This window comes from Prionailurus viverrinus, chromosome A1, assembly GCF_022837055.1.
Source record: "Prionailurus viverrinus isolate Anna chromosome A1, UM_Priviv_1.0, whole genome shotgun sequence".
In the NCBI taxonomy this organism is placed as follows: Eukaryota; Metazoa; Chordata; class Mammalia; order Carnivora; family Felidae; genus Prionailurus; species Prionailurus viverrinus.
In genome coordinates this window covers 229745235-229764887 of record NC_062561.1, presented here as the reverse complement: position 1 = coordinate 229764887, position 19653 = coordinate 229745235, and the positions used below count along the sequence as shown (strand labels likewise).

Sequence of the window (19653 nt, the reverse complement as noted above, 5' to 3'; positions counted from 1 at the left end):
GAGGTAGCACATCGTATTAACTCATTGGGAAGTACCATGTTATAATGGGAAACGTCCGGGTTTTTCATTAGTGGGCCCTGACCTTACTGTCTTCACAACCTGTAGCATTTCTGAACTTGAAGCTCGACATTTTTGAACAAAATGGGGATGGTCAGAGCCACATCTCAAGATCATGGTGAAAATTAAATGACATAACATAAGTAAAACACATAACACAGTACATAAAGTCACTGTTTAACATTTGTTTTCATGCAGCATTATTCATAGAAGCTAAGATACGGAAATGATGTAAATGCCCATTAATAAGAGAAAGAATTCAGGAAATGTGACATATATATATATATATAATTCAACCACACGCAAGAAGGACATCCTGCCATTTGCAATGACATGACGACACGGATGAACCTCGAGAATGTCATGCTAAATGAAGTCAGTCACACAGGGAAAGATAAATCCTGTATGGTATCATTTATGTATGGAATCTAAAAAAAAAAAGCAAACCCTGGAAAACAGATTGTAGAATGGTGGTTACCAGGGGTTAAGGTGTAGGGAAATGGGAGAGATATTGGACAAAGAGTACAAACTTCCAGTTAAAAGATTCACAAGGACGAGGATCTGACATACATTATAGCATAACGTACATATAGCATCATGATCATAGCTAATTACACTGTATCATATAATTGAACAAGTTGCTAGATGAGTGGATCTTAAATGTTCTCACCACAAAAAAGAAATGGAAAGTAACTGTGTGACGAGATGGGGGTCAAAGCTAATGGTGGTAATCATTCTGCAACATACAATTGCTTCAAATCAATACACTGTACACATGAAACTTATACAATACTATATGTCAGTTATATCTCAATAAAGCTGCAAAGAAGTTTTCCCCTCCAGTTCATTATTGTAATACACTATCTCTAAAATGTGCCCAATAATCAGTAGAGCATGTCCCTCTTGGAGCATCCAAATGTGTCAGTGATTTAAATGTGTTGCCCAGAGCAACACAGCATGACCGCCCCCTTACCTGTCATGGCTTTCATCAAGGTGTGGATACAAGTGGTCTTCCCCGCTCCACTGGGCCCCAGGGTCATCATTCCGTGTCGCACTCTCTGTGTCTCAAACAGCTGGATAACTTTCAGTTTCCAAGGAGGATGGTTAATTAAACCAGCTTCTTCAACCTGAAAACATAAACGAAGCCCCACATTGGGCCACATCGACAGCAATCTGGACCTTCCACTGTGCTCAAACTAAGCACAGACATTGAGGAGGGGGATAGAGGAAAGATAGTTACTCTTTAATGGGTATGGAGTTTCAGTTCGGGGAAGTGAAAAAAGTGCTGAACACGGGTGGTGACGATGTTTTGCACAATAATGTGAAATGTACTTAATTTCACTTAACAGTATACTTAAAAATGATTAAAATGCTAAATTTTAAATTATATATTTTGCCACAATGAACAATATATTGCTGGGGTGCCTGGCAGGCCCAGTCAGTGGAGCATGTGACTTTTTATCTCAGGGTTATAAGTTTAAGCCCCATGTGTGGTGTGGAGTTTACTTAAAATAAAAAATTTATATATATATGGCATAAATATATATATATATGCAAAGACCATAGGTTGAATATTCAAAATGTTATCCCAAGGCAACAAGAAACCTCTGCATTTGCCTTTGGGAATTGAATACATTTATATTAATACATCCTTGAATATATGTCTGAGGAGCAACTTAAGAATAAAGACTCATGTATCAAAATGTATTTTAAATGTTTAATTTAAAAGGTGATATTTAATAACTGGAAAACCAAGTTATTTCCAAGTCAACCAAGTTGACTGAAATTCCATCTAAAACTCAAACTGTCTATAAATCTACTGAGTTTTTATCTGTCAAACACACACATGAAAGTTATTCTGCCAAACACTAGTCTAAGTTCAATATTCATAATAACACTACAAGATTAGTACTGTCACTATCTTTCTTTTACAGAGAAGGAAACTGAGGCACAGAGAAGCCAAGCAATTTACCCAAGATTATTACTTGTAAAGTTACAGAGTGGGAATCCGAACCCAAGAAACTAAGCTCCATGGTCCATGCTCTTAACCATCATGCTACGCTTAACCCCACTATAAACGATGTTTTTATTTTTATTTAAATAATTGTTGGATAATAATCACATGTCATTTCATGCTATGTGTATGCTCTTCAGATTTTTCATATGCTACAAATTACGCTGTTAGTCACCTTATACATTACTTTATACTAAGATTTTTAGACAATTCAGCCATAGGATGATAATTCATTTCCAAAATGAATTATCACTCTTACCTGATCAGATTAAGATTTTTGTATCTTGATTTTTAAAAGGAAAATATGCATTAAGTACTACCGTATTTGATTTTTGTTAACAAATATCTTAAACAAACTGAAATGTACTTTATAAATGTGAGCCAATCACTATTTCTATAAAACTTTTCTTCCCCCAAACTCTTCTTTGCAGGAAAGTAACCTGTGGCACAAGGTTTACATGACTCGTCTTCATTCCTACGAAAACTAGAAAAACATACAGCTGCACCAAGTCTCATAGGAAATCCAGACACCTAATGCCTCACATAACATGGCAGATCCCCAGAGCCTGAGGAAGAAATCACAGGTGATCCTAGGCCTGGGGGAAAAGAATGACAGTTGAGGAGCCACGTGAGGTCACTGCGAGTGACACTTCAGGGCGGGAGTCCAGAGATCAAAGCCATGTGGAAGCACCAGGGCCACAGACAAAGCCAAGTCGAGGAAGGCTCGCCAGCCAGCTGAGCCCCACCCGCCCCGCTCGCTCATCATACTTCATTTCAGAATCTGGTGTGGAATGGTTTCCATCCATCGTGGGCCCACTAACATGTGGCCAACCAGATGTGCTTGTGGGACAGCAGGAGACTGTCTGGCTGGAGAAGCTCTGTCAGTGGCGTGTAACAGCCTCCCCTAAAACAGTAGCCATCATCTTGGGTGTTGTTCTTGAAACCCACAGATCTGCAATACATCAGCTGCACCTGACACCCATGAAATTCAGATGAAAGAGACACGGACAGAGCTGGATGTCCTTAGAGATACATTACCTGCCTACTAATCGCCATTTCCAGTTCAGGGTAACCTGCTTTGTCCAGAAGAATATTTGGGAAGAGATCTTCAATCAAACTCAAAAATAAGGGTTCATCTTCATCAATCTAAGAGAGAAAAGAAAGAGAAACTGGACCAACTATTTTGGCACAATCATAACAATGCACAAACTGAAAATGCTGAACATACCAAATTATTTTATGATAATAAGTAAAATGTCACCTTCATTGAAGTTGAAGAATATGTTCCTCATGTTTCCCATAAATTAAAAATTATTTTAGAAAAGAAAGGGGGAGGAAAAGGGAGGAAGAAGAGAAGAAAATGAAGGAAGGAGATGAAAGAAAAGAAAATATTGCCCATATGACAACCTCTCCATAAAATAATAATCAGTTCAGGGAATTACCACATAACCTACAATTTCTAATTGAAATTTTAAAAATAAGAATTGAAATAAGAGATAGTAACAAATTCATGAATTGGAATTTGCTCCACCCTTTTATTTTGAAATAAAATATACCATCTGTCACCCTGTACATAGATTCACTGACACTGAACAATTGATTTTCAGTCTCACCTATGAAATGAGAGAGTGTGAAATTACACACTTGTTAAATTTACATGTAACTTCCTGCTGGGTTCTACAGACTTTAAAGAAGGTGAGATTTAACTCTAAAACCCAAAAGTATTTCAAGGTATTTGGAAACTTAACATGTGGATTTTTAAAAATCCATTTGAATTCTATCGAAATAGGCATATGTTAGACTAGATATGAGTTACCACAAAAGCAACGTCTGAAAAAGTCTAAAGTTAGGCTCTCCAGCACTTTGGCTGATTATTAAGCATTTTAAATGAGTATTTTAAATAAATATTTCTAAATCTCATTTGTGCTTAGTTAGCTGAACTGATATCTAAATTGGTGGAACATTTCCATCTGTGAGTCTTACTAGTTTAGAAAGATTCATGTCTCGCAGAACACGCATGACGATTGTTGATTCCGTATCTGTGGGGTTGGCTCTTTTTGCGGCTCCCAGCGTTCGCAGAACTGACAGAATGTTCCGCAGACCAAAATCATAATGTACCTGAAGAATGTGAGGTACAGCGGGCTTATTTTCAATATTAACTTGCGCATGAAAACGATACAAACTTGACAAAAGACCTCTTCACAATAACAAATAAATGCTAATTATCCTTTAGAAAAAAATTGTAGTTAGTGAAGCAATAAATTTTTATCAGTATGTATTTTTAGAGCAAATTGAGAATATCCAAAAGAGTTCTCTCATGGACAATCACTAATTTAAGCCCTTATATCAGAGCTAATAAATATATCTTGACAGGGAGAAAGGAATAAATTTCCTCTTAGAGTATACACATCTCCCTGAGCCTCTTCTTAATCAGTCATCCATAGGAAAATGTCCTCATATCTCTAAAGCTAAAACTCTGAACCAGGAATGTGTGTATATATACATACACACACACACTGATAGGCAAAATGACAGGTTTTTAAAAGGAAGAAAAGCAGTCCTATTCTAGGATTACCTAGAGCGGGGAAAAATAAGAACAAACCAGAAAGCCAAGCCCCAACTTTGTTATTCCCTTGGTATATACCTGTAAAAGCTCAAATCATAACAAATTTTATCACCTATAAAGTGAATAATTAAAAACTGATTATCTAACCACTATGGAAAACAGTATGCCAGTCGCTCAAAAAATTGAAAATAGAACCACCATAGGATCCAGAAATCCCTCTTCTGAGTATATATCCAAATAATTGAAAGCAGGATCTCAAAGAGGCAGTTGCACACCCATAATGACAGCAACAGTATTCACAACAGCCAAGAGACAGAAGCAACCCAAATGCCCACCTTCAGATGAACAGGAAAAGGAAAATGCGGCATCCTTTCTTCAGTCATAAAAAGAAAGCAAATCCTGCCATATCCTACACCACAGGTAAACCGAGAGGACATTATGCTAAGCAAAATAACCCAGTCAAAAAAGACAAATGCTTACAATCCCATTTACATGAGGTATCTAAAGTAGGAAGATGCATGGAAACAAGTAGGCTGTTGGTCACCAGGGGCTGAAAGAGCAGCAAGAGAAGAATTTATATTTAATGGGTACAGAGTTTTGCAAGATGAAAACGTTATGGAGATCAGTTTCATAGCATTGTAAGTATCCTGAATACTACTGAACTGTACATTTACGAACGGTGAAGATGGCAAATTTAATGTTATATATGCTTTACCACATAGAAAAAAAAAACAATTAGGGGCTAAGGTAACTGGGAGCAGTACGCCTCACTTCAGACAAATCATTTGGAGGATGGAGCACATAAAAATATTGGGACCGAGCTCCCGCCTTCAAGGAGTTTAAATTCTAATAGAGGTAAAAAGGTAAAAATGTGAGGAAACTCGCTAAAAAGTAACCATGACTTGAAAGTGCTGATGTGTGGAATTAAGGAAAATTTCTCAGAGCTGGACTCAGTTAAATCTGTGGGCATGAAGTGAGATTCATAGAATGTTCACCCAGAGATCAGCACGGGGCCAACTGTTTTGGGCACGTTGGCTCATTTCATGACAACGACCTGTGAGCAGGGCTGTGGGCATGAAGAAAAGTAGAAACGAAATAGTAGAGAAGGAGACAGGAGTCAGTGATGTGGGAGTTTTCTACATGCAAGAAACAGCATGGAAAAATATTTCTTTGACAGAAGAAAAAAGGAGAATGGGTGAGTAAAGGCTTCAATAGAAGAAACAAAGAGCATTTTCAGTGGGAAAGTAATTTAATTGAGCTTGGGGGTATAAAAAAACAATCTAGAGTCAAAGAAGTTTGGAATGGAGACTAGAGTAGAGAGGAACCAAAGTATTGTATATGTTAAGATATTTTATTTGTTGGGGCGCCTGGGTGGCGCAGTCGGTTAAGCGTCCGACTTCAGCCAGGTCACGATCTCGCGGTCCGTGAGTTCGAGCCCTGCGTCGGGCTCTGGGCTGATGGCTCAGAGCCTGGAGCCTTTTCCGATTCTGTATCTCCCTCTCTCTCTGCCCCTCCCCCGTTCATGCTCTGTCTCTCTCTGTCCCAAAATTAAATAAAAAACGTTGAAAAAAAAATTTAAAAAAAAAAGATATTTTATTTGTGTTACAGTTTTATGTTTATTGCAGTGTATTATTATTTAGTGTATTCTTTCAGTAATTTTTATATGTCCCAGAAATTTGTGGGATGATCCCCACCTCCTGGTGTCTGTGTCCTTGCATAATCTTTTCCCTTTGAGTGTGGTAGGAGTTAGGCTTGTTTTAACCAATATAATACAGCAACGATGACTGGCCATATGTGATTTCTGTGTATGTGTTCATGTGGTCACATTACATAAGATGTGTGATGGTTAATTTTATGTGTCAGTTTGACTGGGTCACAAGACGCCCAGAGAGCTGATTAACGTTATTTGTGGGTGTGTCTCCAAAGAAGTTTCTGGAAGAGATTAGCATTTGAACTGGTGGACTGAGTAAAGAAGATGGCCCTCCCCCATGTAAGAGTGCACCATTCAAGTGCTGAGGACCCCAGTAGAACAAAAAGGTGGAAAGAATGGATGGATTTGCTCGCTCTGCCCTACTGCTAGGCTGGGATATCAACCACTGCTGTCCTCAATGCTCCTAGTTGTCTGGCCTTCAGACTTGGACTAGAATCTATACCATCAACCCTTCAAACTACACCATCAGCTGGTCTCCAGCTTACAGACAACAGATCATGGAACTTCTCTACCTCCATAACTGTGAGCCAATACCTTATAATAAATTTCCTTACAGGTATATACACATATATCCTATTGGTTGTGTTTCTCTAGAGAATCCTAATACAAGACCATAGCACTCATCTTGCCAGAACCTTTTTCCCTTGCTGACTTTGAGAAGGCAAGTGGCCGTGTTGGCGGATCCCATGTGGCAAAGAATGGCATTCAGCCTGCAGGAACTGAGGTGGCCTTCTCCAGCTGACAGCCAACAAGAAACAGAATCCCTCAGTCTTTCAACCTCAAGTAACAGAATTCTGCCAACAACCTGAGTGAGCTTAGAAGTAAATCCTTCTCCAAACAGGGAGCCAAGACTTGACTGACGCCTTGTTACCCTCTAAGTAGAGGATCCAGCCAAGATGTACCAGGACTCCTGACCTACAGAAACCATGAAATAATAAATTGTGTATTGTTTTAAACCAGTAAATTTGTTCCCTCTCTCTCTCTGCCCCTCCCCCGTTCATGCTCTGTCTCTCTCTGTCCCAAAAAATAAATAAATGTTGAAAAAAAAATTTTTTTTAAATAAATAAATAAAATAAACCAGTAAATTTGTGGAGCCGTTGTCACACAGCAACAGATAACTAACACAAAAGTAATACATGATTAATCTCATGCCTCTTAACTGCAAAGCTGCATGATGTCAGAACCTGCTACGCTAAACAGTACAGAAAACTTAGCAAAGAAGTTACCATAGATAAAATAGACAATTGGCAAAGCTTGGCCCAATATGTGGAAGATATTGGAAATAAGAGGAGTAAATGATTGAGAGGTTCCTGAAAACCATGAGGACGCACAACACATATTATGATTAATGTACAGGTGGGATAAAGAGCAAGTATTAATATTTATAATTCTTTGGCTCTTAAATCAGTTCAGATAGTACTCATCTCATTTTTATGCTGTAAATATTAATTTACTTAAATGTACTTCAGGAAACTACGCATATAAAATTGATTTCATAACGATACAACTTTGTACTTTGTATCCGTAAGGTAATCTGTCAACAACCCCAGTCTACAATTTTTCGAAATGAGCAAATCTCACTGAATAGAAAAACTAAGTATGCATAAGTCCAGAGAGACTTTCAGAACATCACACCTGCTTAGAAAGCTGCTCCTCACACAGCTTGTAGAGAGTATAAAACTTCCTGGCCAAAACGACGTTGTCAATGAAGCCGCAACTAGCCAACTTCACCCTGATGATAATCTGTCGGTCGGGCACCATCATGGCCACGGAGCGGAAGTTAATCTTCAAGTTTTCAGGAAGCTCCTGCCGTCCAGCATAGCCAGGATTCTGTACAGAAAATAAGACCCACAGATGAATGACACAGTCATGGGGCAACACACACACATTAGCACGGCACTAAAAGATTCATTATGTCCACACAACAAATCTGGACTGACAACCGAAGAACTCATTGTAAATGAGTTCTCACTCTCCTTTTAACTGGAGAGACTACATCACAAGTTATTAACATGAGCTTTGTTTAACACCAAAGGCCTTCACACAGGAGTTAAAATTACTGTCGCAATTTCCATTCATGAAAAATAAGTGACCTAAGACGAGGGAAATGCATGAAAGCTGTGAGATGAAGGCTGAAATTCAGCAGCTCTTCTTGTGGTTCCTTACCATGGTCAGGAAAAGTCCAAATTCAGGGTTCATAGTCACATTATCTCCATCGGTAAAAATAAAAGACTTTTTGCGCTCCTTTTTACATGTCAGAATAATGGAAATTTGCTGGGCTGCCACTGACAGAACTGGTAAATCAATACGGTTAAATTCATCAAAACAACCCCAGGATCCAGACTGTGCTAATCCTTCGAAGGGAAATTAAATAGAAAATCCAATTAGTATATAATTTCGGGAAGCCAAGGAAAAGAGCATTTTGCAGCTGCCAAGACAAGCCAGAGATAAGTCTGTTCAAAAATAAACTTGAACAAATAGATTATGCATAAAGTGCCCCCGAAATAACTCACAATATGGCGCTCTATCTGTAAACAGCCAACCTGCGGGGATAAAGGAACATTACAATGGCAAGTGATGTTGACATTTGATCCACACAAGAGTGGTTAAGATTTGGATTTTCCAAAAAGTTGTACAAAGTTGAAAAATGACACTGAAATACAGCCAGTTGTTGAAAAATAAATCTTTTTTTTTAACGTTTATTTATTATTGAAAGACAGACACAAAGCATGAGCAGGGGAAGGGCAGAGACAGGGGGGGACACAGCATCCGAAGTGGGTTCCAGGCTCTGAGCTGTCAGCACAGAGCCCAATGCGGGGCTCGAACTCACAGACCGCGAGATCATGACCTGAGCCAAAGTTGGATGCTTTACCGACTGAGCCACGCGGATGCCCCCCAAAATAAATCTTAACCAGATAGTCTACCTTAGCTTTAAATTTCTCATCAAATAAAAAATATAACCCTCACCTTTAAAAATCCGTCCAAGTCCTCGAAAATCCATCTGGTCGGAACAATTGAAAACCACGACGTACTTCCCAAGACAACGACCCATATCTTTCGTAGTTTCTGTTTTTCCTGTTCCTGCAGGTCCAGTGGGAGCTCCTCCCATGCTCATTCCCAGAGCTTGAGCCAACGTGATATAACACCTGGAGGAATAGAGACATCACTAGAACCATGCCCCCTGGCACCTAGATGACACTTCTGGGACATCACAGTAAAATGAACTGCGCACAAGACTTAAAAATGGAAAATTTAAGCCACTGTCCCTACATAGCATTTCCAAAACTGCACCCTAATATACACTTTCCTTATGGATATTTGTTAAGGAAAAAGGAGGGGCTGGCCTATGGTTAACTCAGTTTGAAAACTCTTAAAAAGTTTCAACAGGCTTTCTCATGACAACGTACAGCGTGAGATTCTCCAAGTGTGAAAAAATAGTACACAGCATTTCCAAAACTTACTTGGCAACGTTTTTCACAGAAATCTACCAACATCTAGAGAATAGTGTTCTATGAAACAGATTGGGAACCATTAGATCAATTCCCTTCTGGGAATCTAAGAGTCAATAATTTGATGTACTTGGGTACAAATGATCACATGAGACAAATCACACATTGCTAAATAATCATATCTTCAATCTATTTCTGGGAGTGCCTACTGTACCTTGCACATACCTTCTATTATCTCTTATCACATGATATTAACAAATAAAAGACTCTGATGAGGAAATACAAGAGTGCCTGGGAAGGAAAAAACTACCCTGATAACTCACTGGTGAATCACTCAATTCTCCAGCATCACCCAGTGCTGTCAAAGTGATGAATCTACAAAGTGATGAAGTTGAGGGCTTTCCTACAGCGAACTCTATAAAGAATTCACCTGGACTTGAAAAAAACTTCAAAGGAAATAAAGTGATAGTCCAATGTGAAAGGTGGGAATAAACAGCAAGCACACCAACCAGAGGTCCTCCGGAGTCTGTATTTCATTGGAAGTGAGTTCCTAAAAAGGCAAGTAAATGACTTAGCCCTGAATGTATATGGAGCCTGGAAATGGAGAAGACAATACAGGAGGACGCCCAAGCTCACTCCGATTTTGCCTTTTAATTCAAAGTTTTATTTCCCGCCTTGCACTTTCGTCATCCCTTGCGGAGCAGTCTCTAAAAATAGTTAACACGTCGTGCTCCACCTACATTATCTCGCTTAAGCCCAGAGAAGCCTGCAGGGAAGCTACTGTTGTTTTTCCCACCTTACAGATCAGGAGAAAGGCTCACAGAGATGGAATTACTTCTCTCGAGATCGTGGTAGCAGAGCCGAGATCCGAGCCTACCTGTCTGGCAGCAAGCCCTCAGCTGCCCGGCTCGAGAACACGTCCACCCCGCCAGGGTAAGAAATAAATCTCCGAGAGCTCTGACCCCCAGCTACTCTGTCTTGCACTTGCAAACCCTCTTTATAACTGGGACCATTTGGGTTTATATTTGAACTGAAGCAGTAGTAAGTTGTTAGGTTGCCTAAAAGAAGTCATCCTATTCGTGCGGAAAATGAGCAGGCAAGCCAGGCGCTTTATCCCTTACTTCCTCTGGCGGGGGGGGGGGTGGGGGGGGGCTTCTGTCCATCTGCTAGGCTGGCACCCGGGCTCTTCAAGGACCTGCCTTTCAGAGACAAGCGTGCATCTGCCAGAAAACCTTCATGTCCTTGTTTACTTGACCATCCCGAGTATTCTACATGCATGTGTACCTTTCTCCCTCCCTTTCCTGCTTTCCTTTCCAGTCTCTTTGCTGATTTCAAAAGTGTCATCATTCAGGAACACAACTTGGACTCTGATGTGATCTAGGGGCCTGCTCCACAGTTTTCTCTCTCTCCACTAGGCTGCCGTAAAATCTCTGTTCTCAGGAGCTGGGTCTAGTTCACATTTGTACTTCCAAATACTTGCCTAAACCCTGGCACCTAGTACTCTATGAACATTTGCTAAACAAATGGCTTGTGCCCGTCCAGCCATACGCTCCTATCTGGTTCCTCCTATCCCAACAGCTACTGGAGTTAAAGATGCAGAATGTGGGGTGTCTGGCTGGCTCAGGAGGCAGAACATTAGACTCTTAATCTCAGTCATGAGTTCAAGCCCCAAGTTGGGCATGTAGCCTACTTAAGAAATAATAAAATAAAAATAAAATATGATTCCTTTCTATCACACCAAGAGTTTGAGAGAGAGAGAGAGATGCAGAATGTGACCACCATGCTAAACCAGCAATGACCAACCTCATGACCTGGGTCTCATTATGGTATGCAATTTAAGCAAATCTGTCACCAACATTCATAGCACCCTACATACATTTCATCACATATAAGCCAGTAGTGCTTTTGGTTCCTATTCTTAAACAGTATTGATTGCAAAATGCTGGGAAATTTCCCAATGCAATTATGGCATACACATCAAGAACATATTTTTCTTTGTTTCTTTTCTTGGGGGGTTTAGTTATAGACTCTGATTATAGGACGTACTTAAGGAGAAACAGAAGGAAACATTGAGAGGCACCTGGGTGGCTCAGTCAGTTAAGCATCTGACTCTTGATTTCAGCTCAGATCACGATCTCATGGTCATGAGCTTGAGCCTTGCATAGGGCTCTGCACTGGGCATGGAGCCTACTTAAGATTCTCTCTTTTCTCCCCCTCTGCTCACCCCACTGGTACTCTCTCACTCTCATGCTCTCTCTCTCTCTCTCAAAAAAAAGGAAACATTGATAAAGAATGTGTTATTGATGATTGCGAATAACCATAGTCATAGCAACAATAATAATGAGTAACATTTACTGAGTGCCAGGCCCTCATTACCTACATCTGTCACCTCTAGTCCACACAGTGATTCCAAAAGGAGGGAATCAAAGAGTTTAGAGTCTGGGCCAAGACAATGCAGCTATTAAGGGCAGAGTCCAGTGGTCAACACACAAGTATGATTCACAGAAGCTGTGAGAATACTTCAGAGAAAGGCACATGTTTTTCTGTTTAGACCCGTGTACATTTCTTATCAAGCAGATGAGAAACTTCTATAAGCCTTTGATTCCTGCTGCCCTCTGCCTGAGTGACAGTGTAGTAAGAATGATTCCTGTCTTCTCTGCTTGTGCCCAGAGTGGAAGGAGGGAACGGCCATGAAAAAACACCACGAGCTTTCAGAGAAAGGCACTATATGTTTTTAGTGAATTAGAATAACTATTTTATCATCTGGAACAATGGCAACTCCATCCATGTGATGTTGAGCTTCCCAGAGACTACAGCCACCAACGTTGTTGACTTTCCACGGGGCAGTCAGCAAAAGACTGATGAGATATCAATGCCTCTGCCCTTTGATTTTTGTAAGGATTAACTTTAGTGAGGAATTCTTCGGGAAAAGGGCAGGAATGCTTACAGTGGAATCCCAGTGACCGGCAAAAAAAAAAAAAAAAAAAATAGGTAACTCACTTCTCCCATAATCAAGAGAGTTAAAGAAAAATAAGCAAATGAACATTGAGGGGGACACAGGCTGAAACCCTGGAATCACTTCCACTTCTATATTTAACAGACACCTGCTGTGTTTCTAAAGTTCTCAAGTTCTCTGGGGTGCGTGGGTGGCTGAGTCGGTTAAACATCCAACTTTGGCTCATGTCATGATCTCACCATTTGTGAGTTCGAGCCCCATGTCAGGCTCTGTGCTAACAGCTCAGAGCCTGGAGCCTGCTTTGGATTGTGTGTGTGTGTGTGTGTGTGTGTGTGTGTGTGTGTGTCTGCCCCTCCCCTGCTCGCATGGGTCCTCTCTCTCTCTCTCTCTCTCTCCCTCTCTCTCTCAAAAATAAACATTTAAAAAAAATTTAAAGTTCTCAAGTTTTTTTGATACAGAAAGATGTACAAGACAATGAATATAGTGAAAGAATTAAGATGCAGAGAAGTTTGTAGAATCCAATACCTATATGTAAAAATTAAAAAGAATTTTGACCTACTAGCATTTGAAATTTCTAGAAGAGGAAATAAACTGTTAAGTGTTAAAAAAAAAAAGAAGAAGAAAAAAATTTACTCTCACACTTTCAACTTTCTGTCCTTTTGTACTATTTAAACTTTTCATCACAAAGATGTGCCTCTGAAAATAAACATTTCGTTCATTCATTCTGGAAATGCTTATTTAGCACCTATAATGTGACAGCACTCTTGTAGGGGCAGTAAGCAAGTCACAGGAAGTCCATGCCAGCTCTTTAGCTGACATGTTAAAGGAAGGTAACAAGTTATTCCAAAATAGGAAACAGAAACAATAAAGTTGGTCAGGAGGGCTAGGGGGAGTGTGGGGGTCTCTGCTTCTTGTGGTGGGTCTGAAGTGCCCTCTGAGGTGACATTCGAACAGAGCCCTGAAGGTGAGGGAGCAAGCCATGCCAGTACTGAAGGGAAAAAGAGTTCCAGGTCAAGGGGACAGGAAGGGCAAGGGCCCCGAAGCAAGAGTGTGCTGTTCTAGAACGGCTAAGGAGCAAGTGGCCGGAGCTGAATGAGGAAGAAGAAACAGAAGAATAGCTGGGGCCACATCATGCCATGCCACATAAGGTCACTTTATTTTGGGTGAGATAGAAAGACAGTGCAGGGACTGAGGCAAAGAGATGACAGAATAGGACTTCCAGTGTCTGAATTGAGAATAGACCACAGCGGGGGGCAGGGGGGGCAGGGCAATGGCAGGAGCAGGGAGACCAGTCAAAATACCGTTGCGAGAATCCACGCTAGAGATTATGGTGGTTTGGAGCAGCATGGTAACAGCAAATGGGTGAAAAGTGGTCACATCCCAGGTGAATTCTGGGAATGGTGCTGAGCAAACTTGATGACAGAGGGGGGGATAATAAAGCAAGAGAAAAAGGAAGGTATCAGAGATGCTCCAGGCATTTTGGCTTGAGCGACCCAAGGACGGAACCGCCATTTGCTAAGATGAGGAAGACTAAGGAGGGTGCGTCTGTGGGGGACGATCAAAGCTGTTAACTGTGAATTCCGGGCAAGCATCCGAGTGCACACGTTGGGCAGGTACGTGGATAGATGTGTCTGGAGCTCAGGGGAGAAGCCCGGGCCAGGTGCAGACTGGGGAGTCCACAACTGGATGACACTCGCAGCCACAGGAGATCACCTGAGCAGCGAGCGTAGACGGACAAGACTCCCGGCACATTCTGGGCTTAAACTGGGAAAGTAAAGGGGAAGCAGAACAAGGGTACGAAGGGCCAACTGGAACAGTACAGAGCCAGGACAGTGTGGTGTCTTGGAAGCCGTGTGACGACAGTGGGTCACAAAGGACAGAGTGCTCAGCTGTGCACACCGGCGCTCCCTCACGGGTCAGGAAAGACAAGAACAAGAAATGACTAGTGCACGGAGCAACAGAAAACATCTGCATGGTAGCTTCCAGAGAAGGCAGAGAGTATGAGGCGCAGCTACACCCCAAAGAGATCCACGTTCAAATCCCCGGAACCTGTGAACAGGTTGCCTCGAGTGACTAACGGGACCTTGCAGCTATGATGTCAAAGGTCTTGCGATGATCCGGGATCACCTGTCGGGACCAATCTAATCTCACGAGTCCTTCAGAGGAGAGAAGGGAGGCAGAAGACCGGGTCAGACGTGGGACTGAAGACAGAGGAGAGTCGATGCCTGAAAGGGTCTCAACCCACCGCTGCCGGCTGTGAAGATGAACCAAGAAAAAGTACAGCCTCCCAAAGCAGGGAACGGCCTTCAGCCGACAGTCAGCAAGAAAACCCGGCCTCGCGTCCTCCACGGCCAAGAAACGAGTTCTGCCAACAGCCTGCAAGCACGGGAAGGGGGTTCGCCCTTACAGGCTCCAGGAGGGAGTCAGCCACGCTGAGTGTCAGACTTCTGACACACAGACTGTAAAATCATTAATTTGGGTTGTTTAACCTTCTAAGTCTGTGGTGACCTGTCACGGGATCAGTAAGAAACTAACGCAGAGAGCCCAACTGGAGTGAATTCCACATAAAAGGGGTGAAAGACAAATAGGTGCTTCCAAGGAGTTGTGATGAGAGCTCAGGCGTGGGAAGAAACGCCGAGGCGCCACAGGAGGATTTTCTTTCCGGTAGCAATTACAGCATATTTGCAAGTTGATGAGAAGGATCCAGCCGGAAGTGAAAACTGATGCTGTCCCAGAGACGAAATCACTGGCGGTGGGGATGTTGGCTTTGGATGGCCGCACAGACCATCCATCCAGAGAACCGACTGCACAAGAGCAGGTGCCCTGGGTAGCCGAGGCGTGGGTGGGGACCGAGGGCGCGGCCCCTCCTGTGACAGCATCTTCCCCACAGGACAGGAGAGGTGGTCTTCGCTAGGGAGGGAGGGGGGTGCTGGGAGCCTAAGAAGACAGTAGGTGTGAAATCACTGCCTGAGCCACAAGCGTCTCAAGGAACTGGTCACGTTTTGTGATTATCTGCCTCTGTGCTTCAAAACAAAGAGAAACACTCCAAAAGGACATCCAAGAGCATCCAGTATAAGTCACCTCCAATCCAGGCACAAGAAGGAATTGAAAGACAATGAAGAGGAGGAGAGTGACAATAAAGTCTCTCTGTTGAAGATCAGCATTATCATTTAGCATCCGGAATGAGCAGAGAGAACAATCAAGCAGCATGTGAGTAACATGCTTGTGTCAAACTTCTATGTTTTGTGTGACGATATTTTTTTTTAATTTTAAAATATCTTTTTTAAACGTTTATTTATTTTTGAGACAGAGAGAGACAGAGCATGAACGGGGGAGGGTCAGAGAGAGAGAGGGAGACACAGAATCGGAAACAGGCTCCAGGCTCCGAGCTGTCAGCACAGAGCCCGACGCAGGGCTCGAACTCACGGACCGCGAGATCATGACCTGAGCCGAAGTCAGATGCTTAACCAACTGAGCCACCCAGGCACCCTTTCTTTTTTTTTTTAATATTTATTTATTTTTGAGAGAGAGAGAGAGAGAGAGAGAGACAGAGTGCAAGTGGGGGGAAGGACACAGAGAATCGGAGACAGAATCTGAATCGGGCTCCAGGCTCTGAGCTGTCAGCACAGAGCCCGACGCCAGTCTCGAATTTACAAACCATGAGATCATGACCTGGGCCAAAGTTGGACGCTTAACTGACTGAGCCACCCAGGGGCCCCTGGTGTGACAGTATTTGTCATCTAATAGCCCAGAAGTTCATTCCATGAAAATCAATGATATTCACCATCAGCTTCTACTGAGGCCAAATTCTGCTTTTAACACTCAGCCATTTTGTCAAAAATAAGTAGGCAGCGCATCCCTGAACAGAGCACATATGCAATTAGTTGATGCCACAAAGTTCAAAGTGGACTAAGTGAATCACAGAATATGAGTTGCAGAACGACTCTTGTAGACAGACTGGCTCATCTTACAGATGAGGAAACTGAGTCTAGGGAAAGCGCAAGGCGGCTCTGGCTAACAGAGTTGCTACGTAACAGGCAGAGGACAACAGAGAACTCCAGGCGTCCTGGCCAATGTCCTCCCCATCACTTTTCACCTGTATTGATACTCAATTTCTTTCCTGCTAGGAAACAGCAGGTGCCACCTTCCCCAGTGCAACCCTCAAGGCCAACTGTGATTTACACCTATTGACATGACAGTTAATTCCTTTTCTTGCCCCGCTGATGTCCACCGAGGTCGTTTAAACTTAGCCTCCCTAAGACTGAAGGCAAAGGAAGCAAAGCGTTTCGGTCACAAAAACCCAAATCCCATGCAAAGACCCATGGGTAAAGCTAAAGATACCGTATTTCAAAGACTTTGGTATAAAAGAGCCTATAAACCCTAAAGAGACATGAGGCAGAAATCTCCTGAGTGACTCAGGAGGATAAAAATGTAGGGGAGTGGGTGGAGGGAAAGAGGTTGTGGGATCACAGAACCCTTCCATCACCTGTCTGTGAGTGGAGTTATAACAAGCCTGTCAGTGCAGCCTAAAAATTCATTCTGGTATATGAAAGCCACATCCGTGATGTGGATCATCATCTTGTCGGAATCTTCGTTAAAATAAAATCTGCACTGTTTCAGCCACTCGAAGTCTGTAGGGCTCTTGATATGCATGTGGCACTGAAACGCAAAAGGGAGATGTTAGAGCTGAGATGAGAACCACCTATGAAATATGCACATTAGCATTCACGTAGATCATAATGGGATGTAAGACAACCCAGCTGGTTTGGAGATATCAACTACATCACCATCCAACCTATTCATTGACTGATCGGCAAAAAGGACACTTGAGAAGATACAGGAATAGGAAAATTCAAGAGGAACCCCTAGTTGTGCCCACCAATGTAAACAGCATGACATATTTTAATAGATATTCACTTCTCAAACTGCACCCTTAAATGCCCCAAACCACAGCCCTAACCATAAAGTACAACGCATGAAAAATGTTTTGGCATACAAAGACAGAATCAAACAATCTCATTAGGAAAAAGGCATCTCTTGTGATTATGACAAAGTACAATGTTGGGGTTTTTTAATCCATTCGTTATCCTTCCTAGGATTTGCGGCAGGCCAAAATTTCTAACATCCAAATGGCAGGTTATTGACCAGTAACGCTTTTGTCTGAATTTTGTAACCAAAATGTTAAGCCATTTTCATCATTTTTCTTGGACAAATAATAAATCTAAAATTACCCCGGGCCCTTTATTTCTCAGAGAGGCAAACAGTGTGCTTCACTATTAAGAGAGATTAGACCACAAGAGCTTCAATAAGCTGTCCTTCTCTCCGTTACGTCACAACCGATCGTTTATAATCTTTTTCACATAACGGGGTGAGACACGATCCAGAAAGTTATTATGAAAATAAGGGCTTTTTGCCTCTTATCTAATGTTCTATTTTGTAGCAGAGGACAAATTTCATTTCTTTTCACATTTCCTATTTTCTATAACTACTAAACTGCCTTTGCTACTCTGTTTTCTCTTGAAAGGCAAGAATCTGCATGACCTCTGACTGTCACCAGCCATATTAGGAAAGGCCATTTGCAATCAATGACATAAAATGTAGCGAAACTTGTTAAAGATGTGACTTATCCAAAAGCCTCCAAGGAAGCATGAACCAATTCTTCTAGCAGTGTTCCTTGTCATTTCCATAGCAAGAGACTGGTAATCTTTAATAACCAACAGGAACACAAGACCAATGAAAGCTTTTTTCAGGATGTTCCATGGCAGTTTAGCTTCCAAACTGGTCACATAAAGAATCTAAAATAAAGTCTAATTGGTCAATAACATCTTAACAAGAGATCATCAAAATATGACTGAAATTTTGGTTTAAAGACTGAAAAAAAAAATCTGACAAACAAGTTCTCATCAGGAAGATGACCCTTTGCCTGAATCTAACCTTTCCTTTGAATTCATTCAATTCCTTTGGATTCATTCAATCCCAGTGGTAAACACGGATAGTGCCCAGTGTTTGCTTTTCTATAGATGCCATAGTATTTATAAAGCATTTACCAGGTCATCAAAGATATCCCTTTGGTGCACATGGATAGTAATCAAAGTCTCATATTTAACTCGTTCCATGGAACTCAGATCCTTCGTCGTGATGCTTATCAATGTATTCAACAGCTCCAGAAAAGACTGATTGGTTTTCTGCATGATTTTTTTATCAAACTTGGCATTTCTGAGGGCTTCTTCTGAATCCCGTGTCCATATCATTTGAATTCCTAATAATCCAACCTTACGGAAACAAAAAAAGGCTTTATGAGTGTGTGTGACCTATTAATATATTTAAATAGAAATTATAATATAGTGAATGATGGTGATTATTATGCAAATGTAAGGACATCCTTGATTATTTCAACTTGATTCATTGTTTGGAAACCGATGGAAACTCTATTCATAATGTTCCCTGGCAGTTACACATATACAACCTCATGATGTGTCCACAATTTTTTCCTTGTAATTTTAAACCATTTATTGTTTAAGTCATATCTCTCCCTAGATAGATTTTAAATTACTGGAAGGGAAAGAACATGGCTTAAACCTGTTTTTCTCAAGCTAGCAGGGTTTACATGTGGTAGGTACCCACAAAATCTTTATTGATCATAATGGTTAAGAGAACATCGGTTTTTACATTTTAACACTAAAATACATTTCTCATCTTTCTGGCTAAGCATACGCTCAGTACTTTGTTATGATTTATTTACTAAAAAGATTCAGCAGGAAAAAGAAAAACCTTTTAGGTTAAAGAAAATATAAAGAAAATGTATCTATAAAACGTGTAAGATGTTATTTATATTTATACATATGTATATAACCAAATAATCTGTAGCTGAAACCTTCAAGCTTATCTATATTAAGAAAT

At 41.3% G+C, this 19653-nt stretch overlaps 1 protein-coding gene across 1 annotated transcript in view; it reads right to left on the bottom strand.

The window, feature by feature from the left end:
- Positions 1-19653, bottom strand: part of DNAH5 (dynein axonemal heavy chain 5) — a 237404-nt gene that overhangs the window by 123712 nt on the left and 94039 nt on the right. The window contains exons 34-41 of the mRNA XM_047860273.1: positions 18801-19025; positions 17240-17412; positions 9316-9494; positions 8515-8702; positions 7984-8178; positions 4055-4189; positions 3110-3217; positions 1031-1184 (exon numbers count right to left, since the gene is read on the bottom strand). Coding sequence (XP_047716229.1) covers positions 1031-1184; positions 3110-3217; positions 4055-4189; positions 7984-8178; positions 8515-8702; positions 9316-9494; positions 17240-17412; positions 18801-19025 — 1357 coding nt within the window. The remainder of the gene's footprint in view (positions 1-1030; positions 1185-3109; positions 3218-4054; positions 4190-7983; positions 8179-8514; positions 8703-9315; positions 9495-17239; positions 17413-18800; positions 19026-19653) is intronic.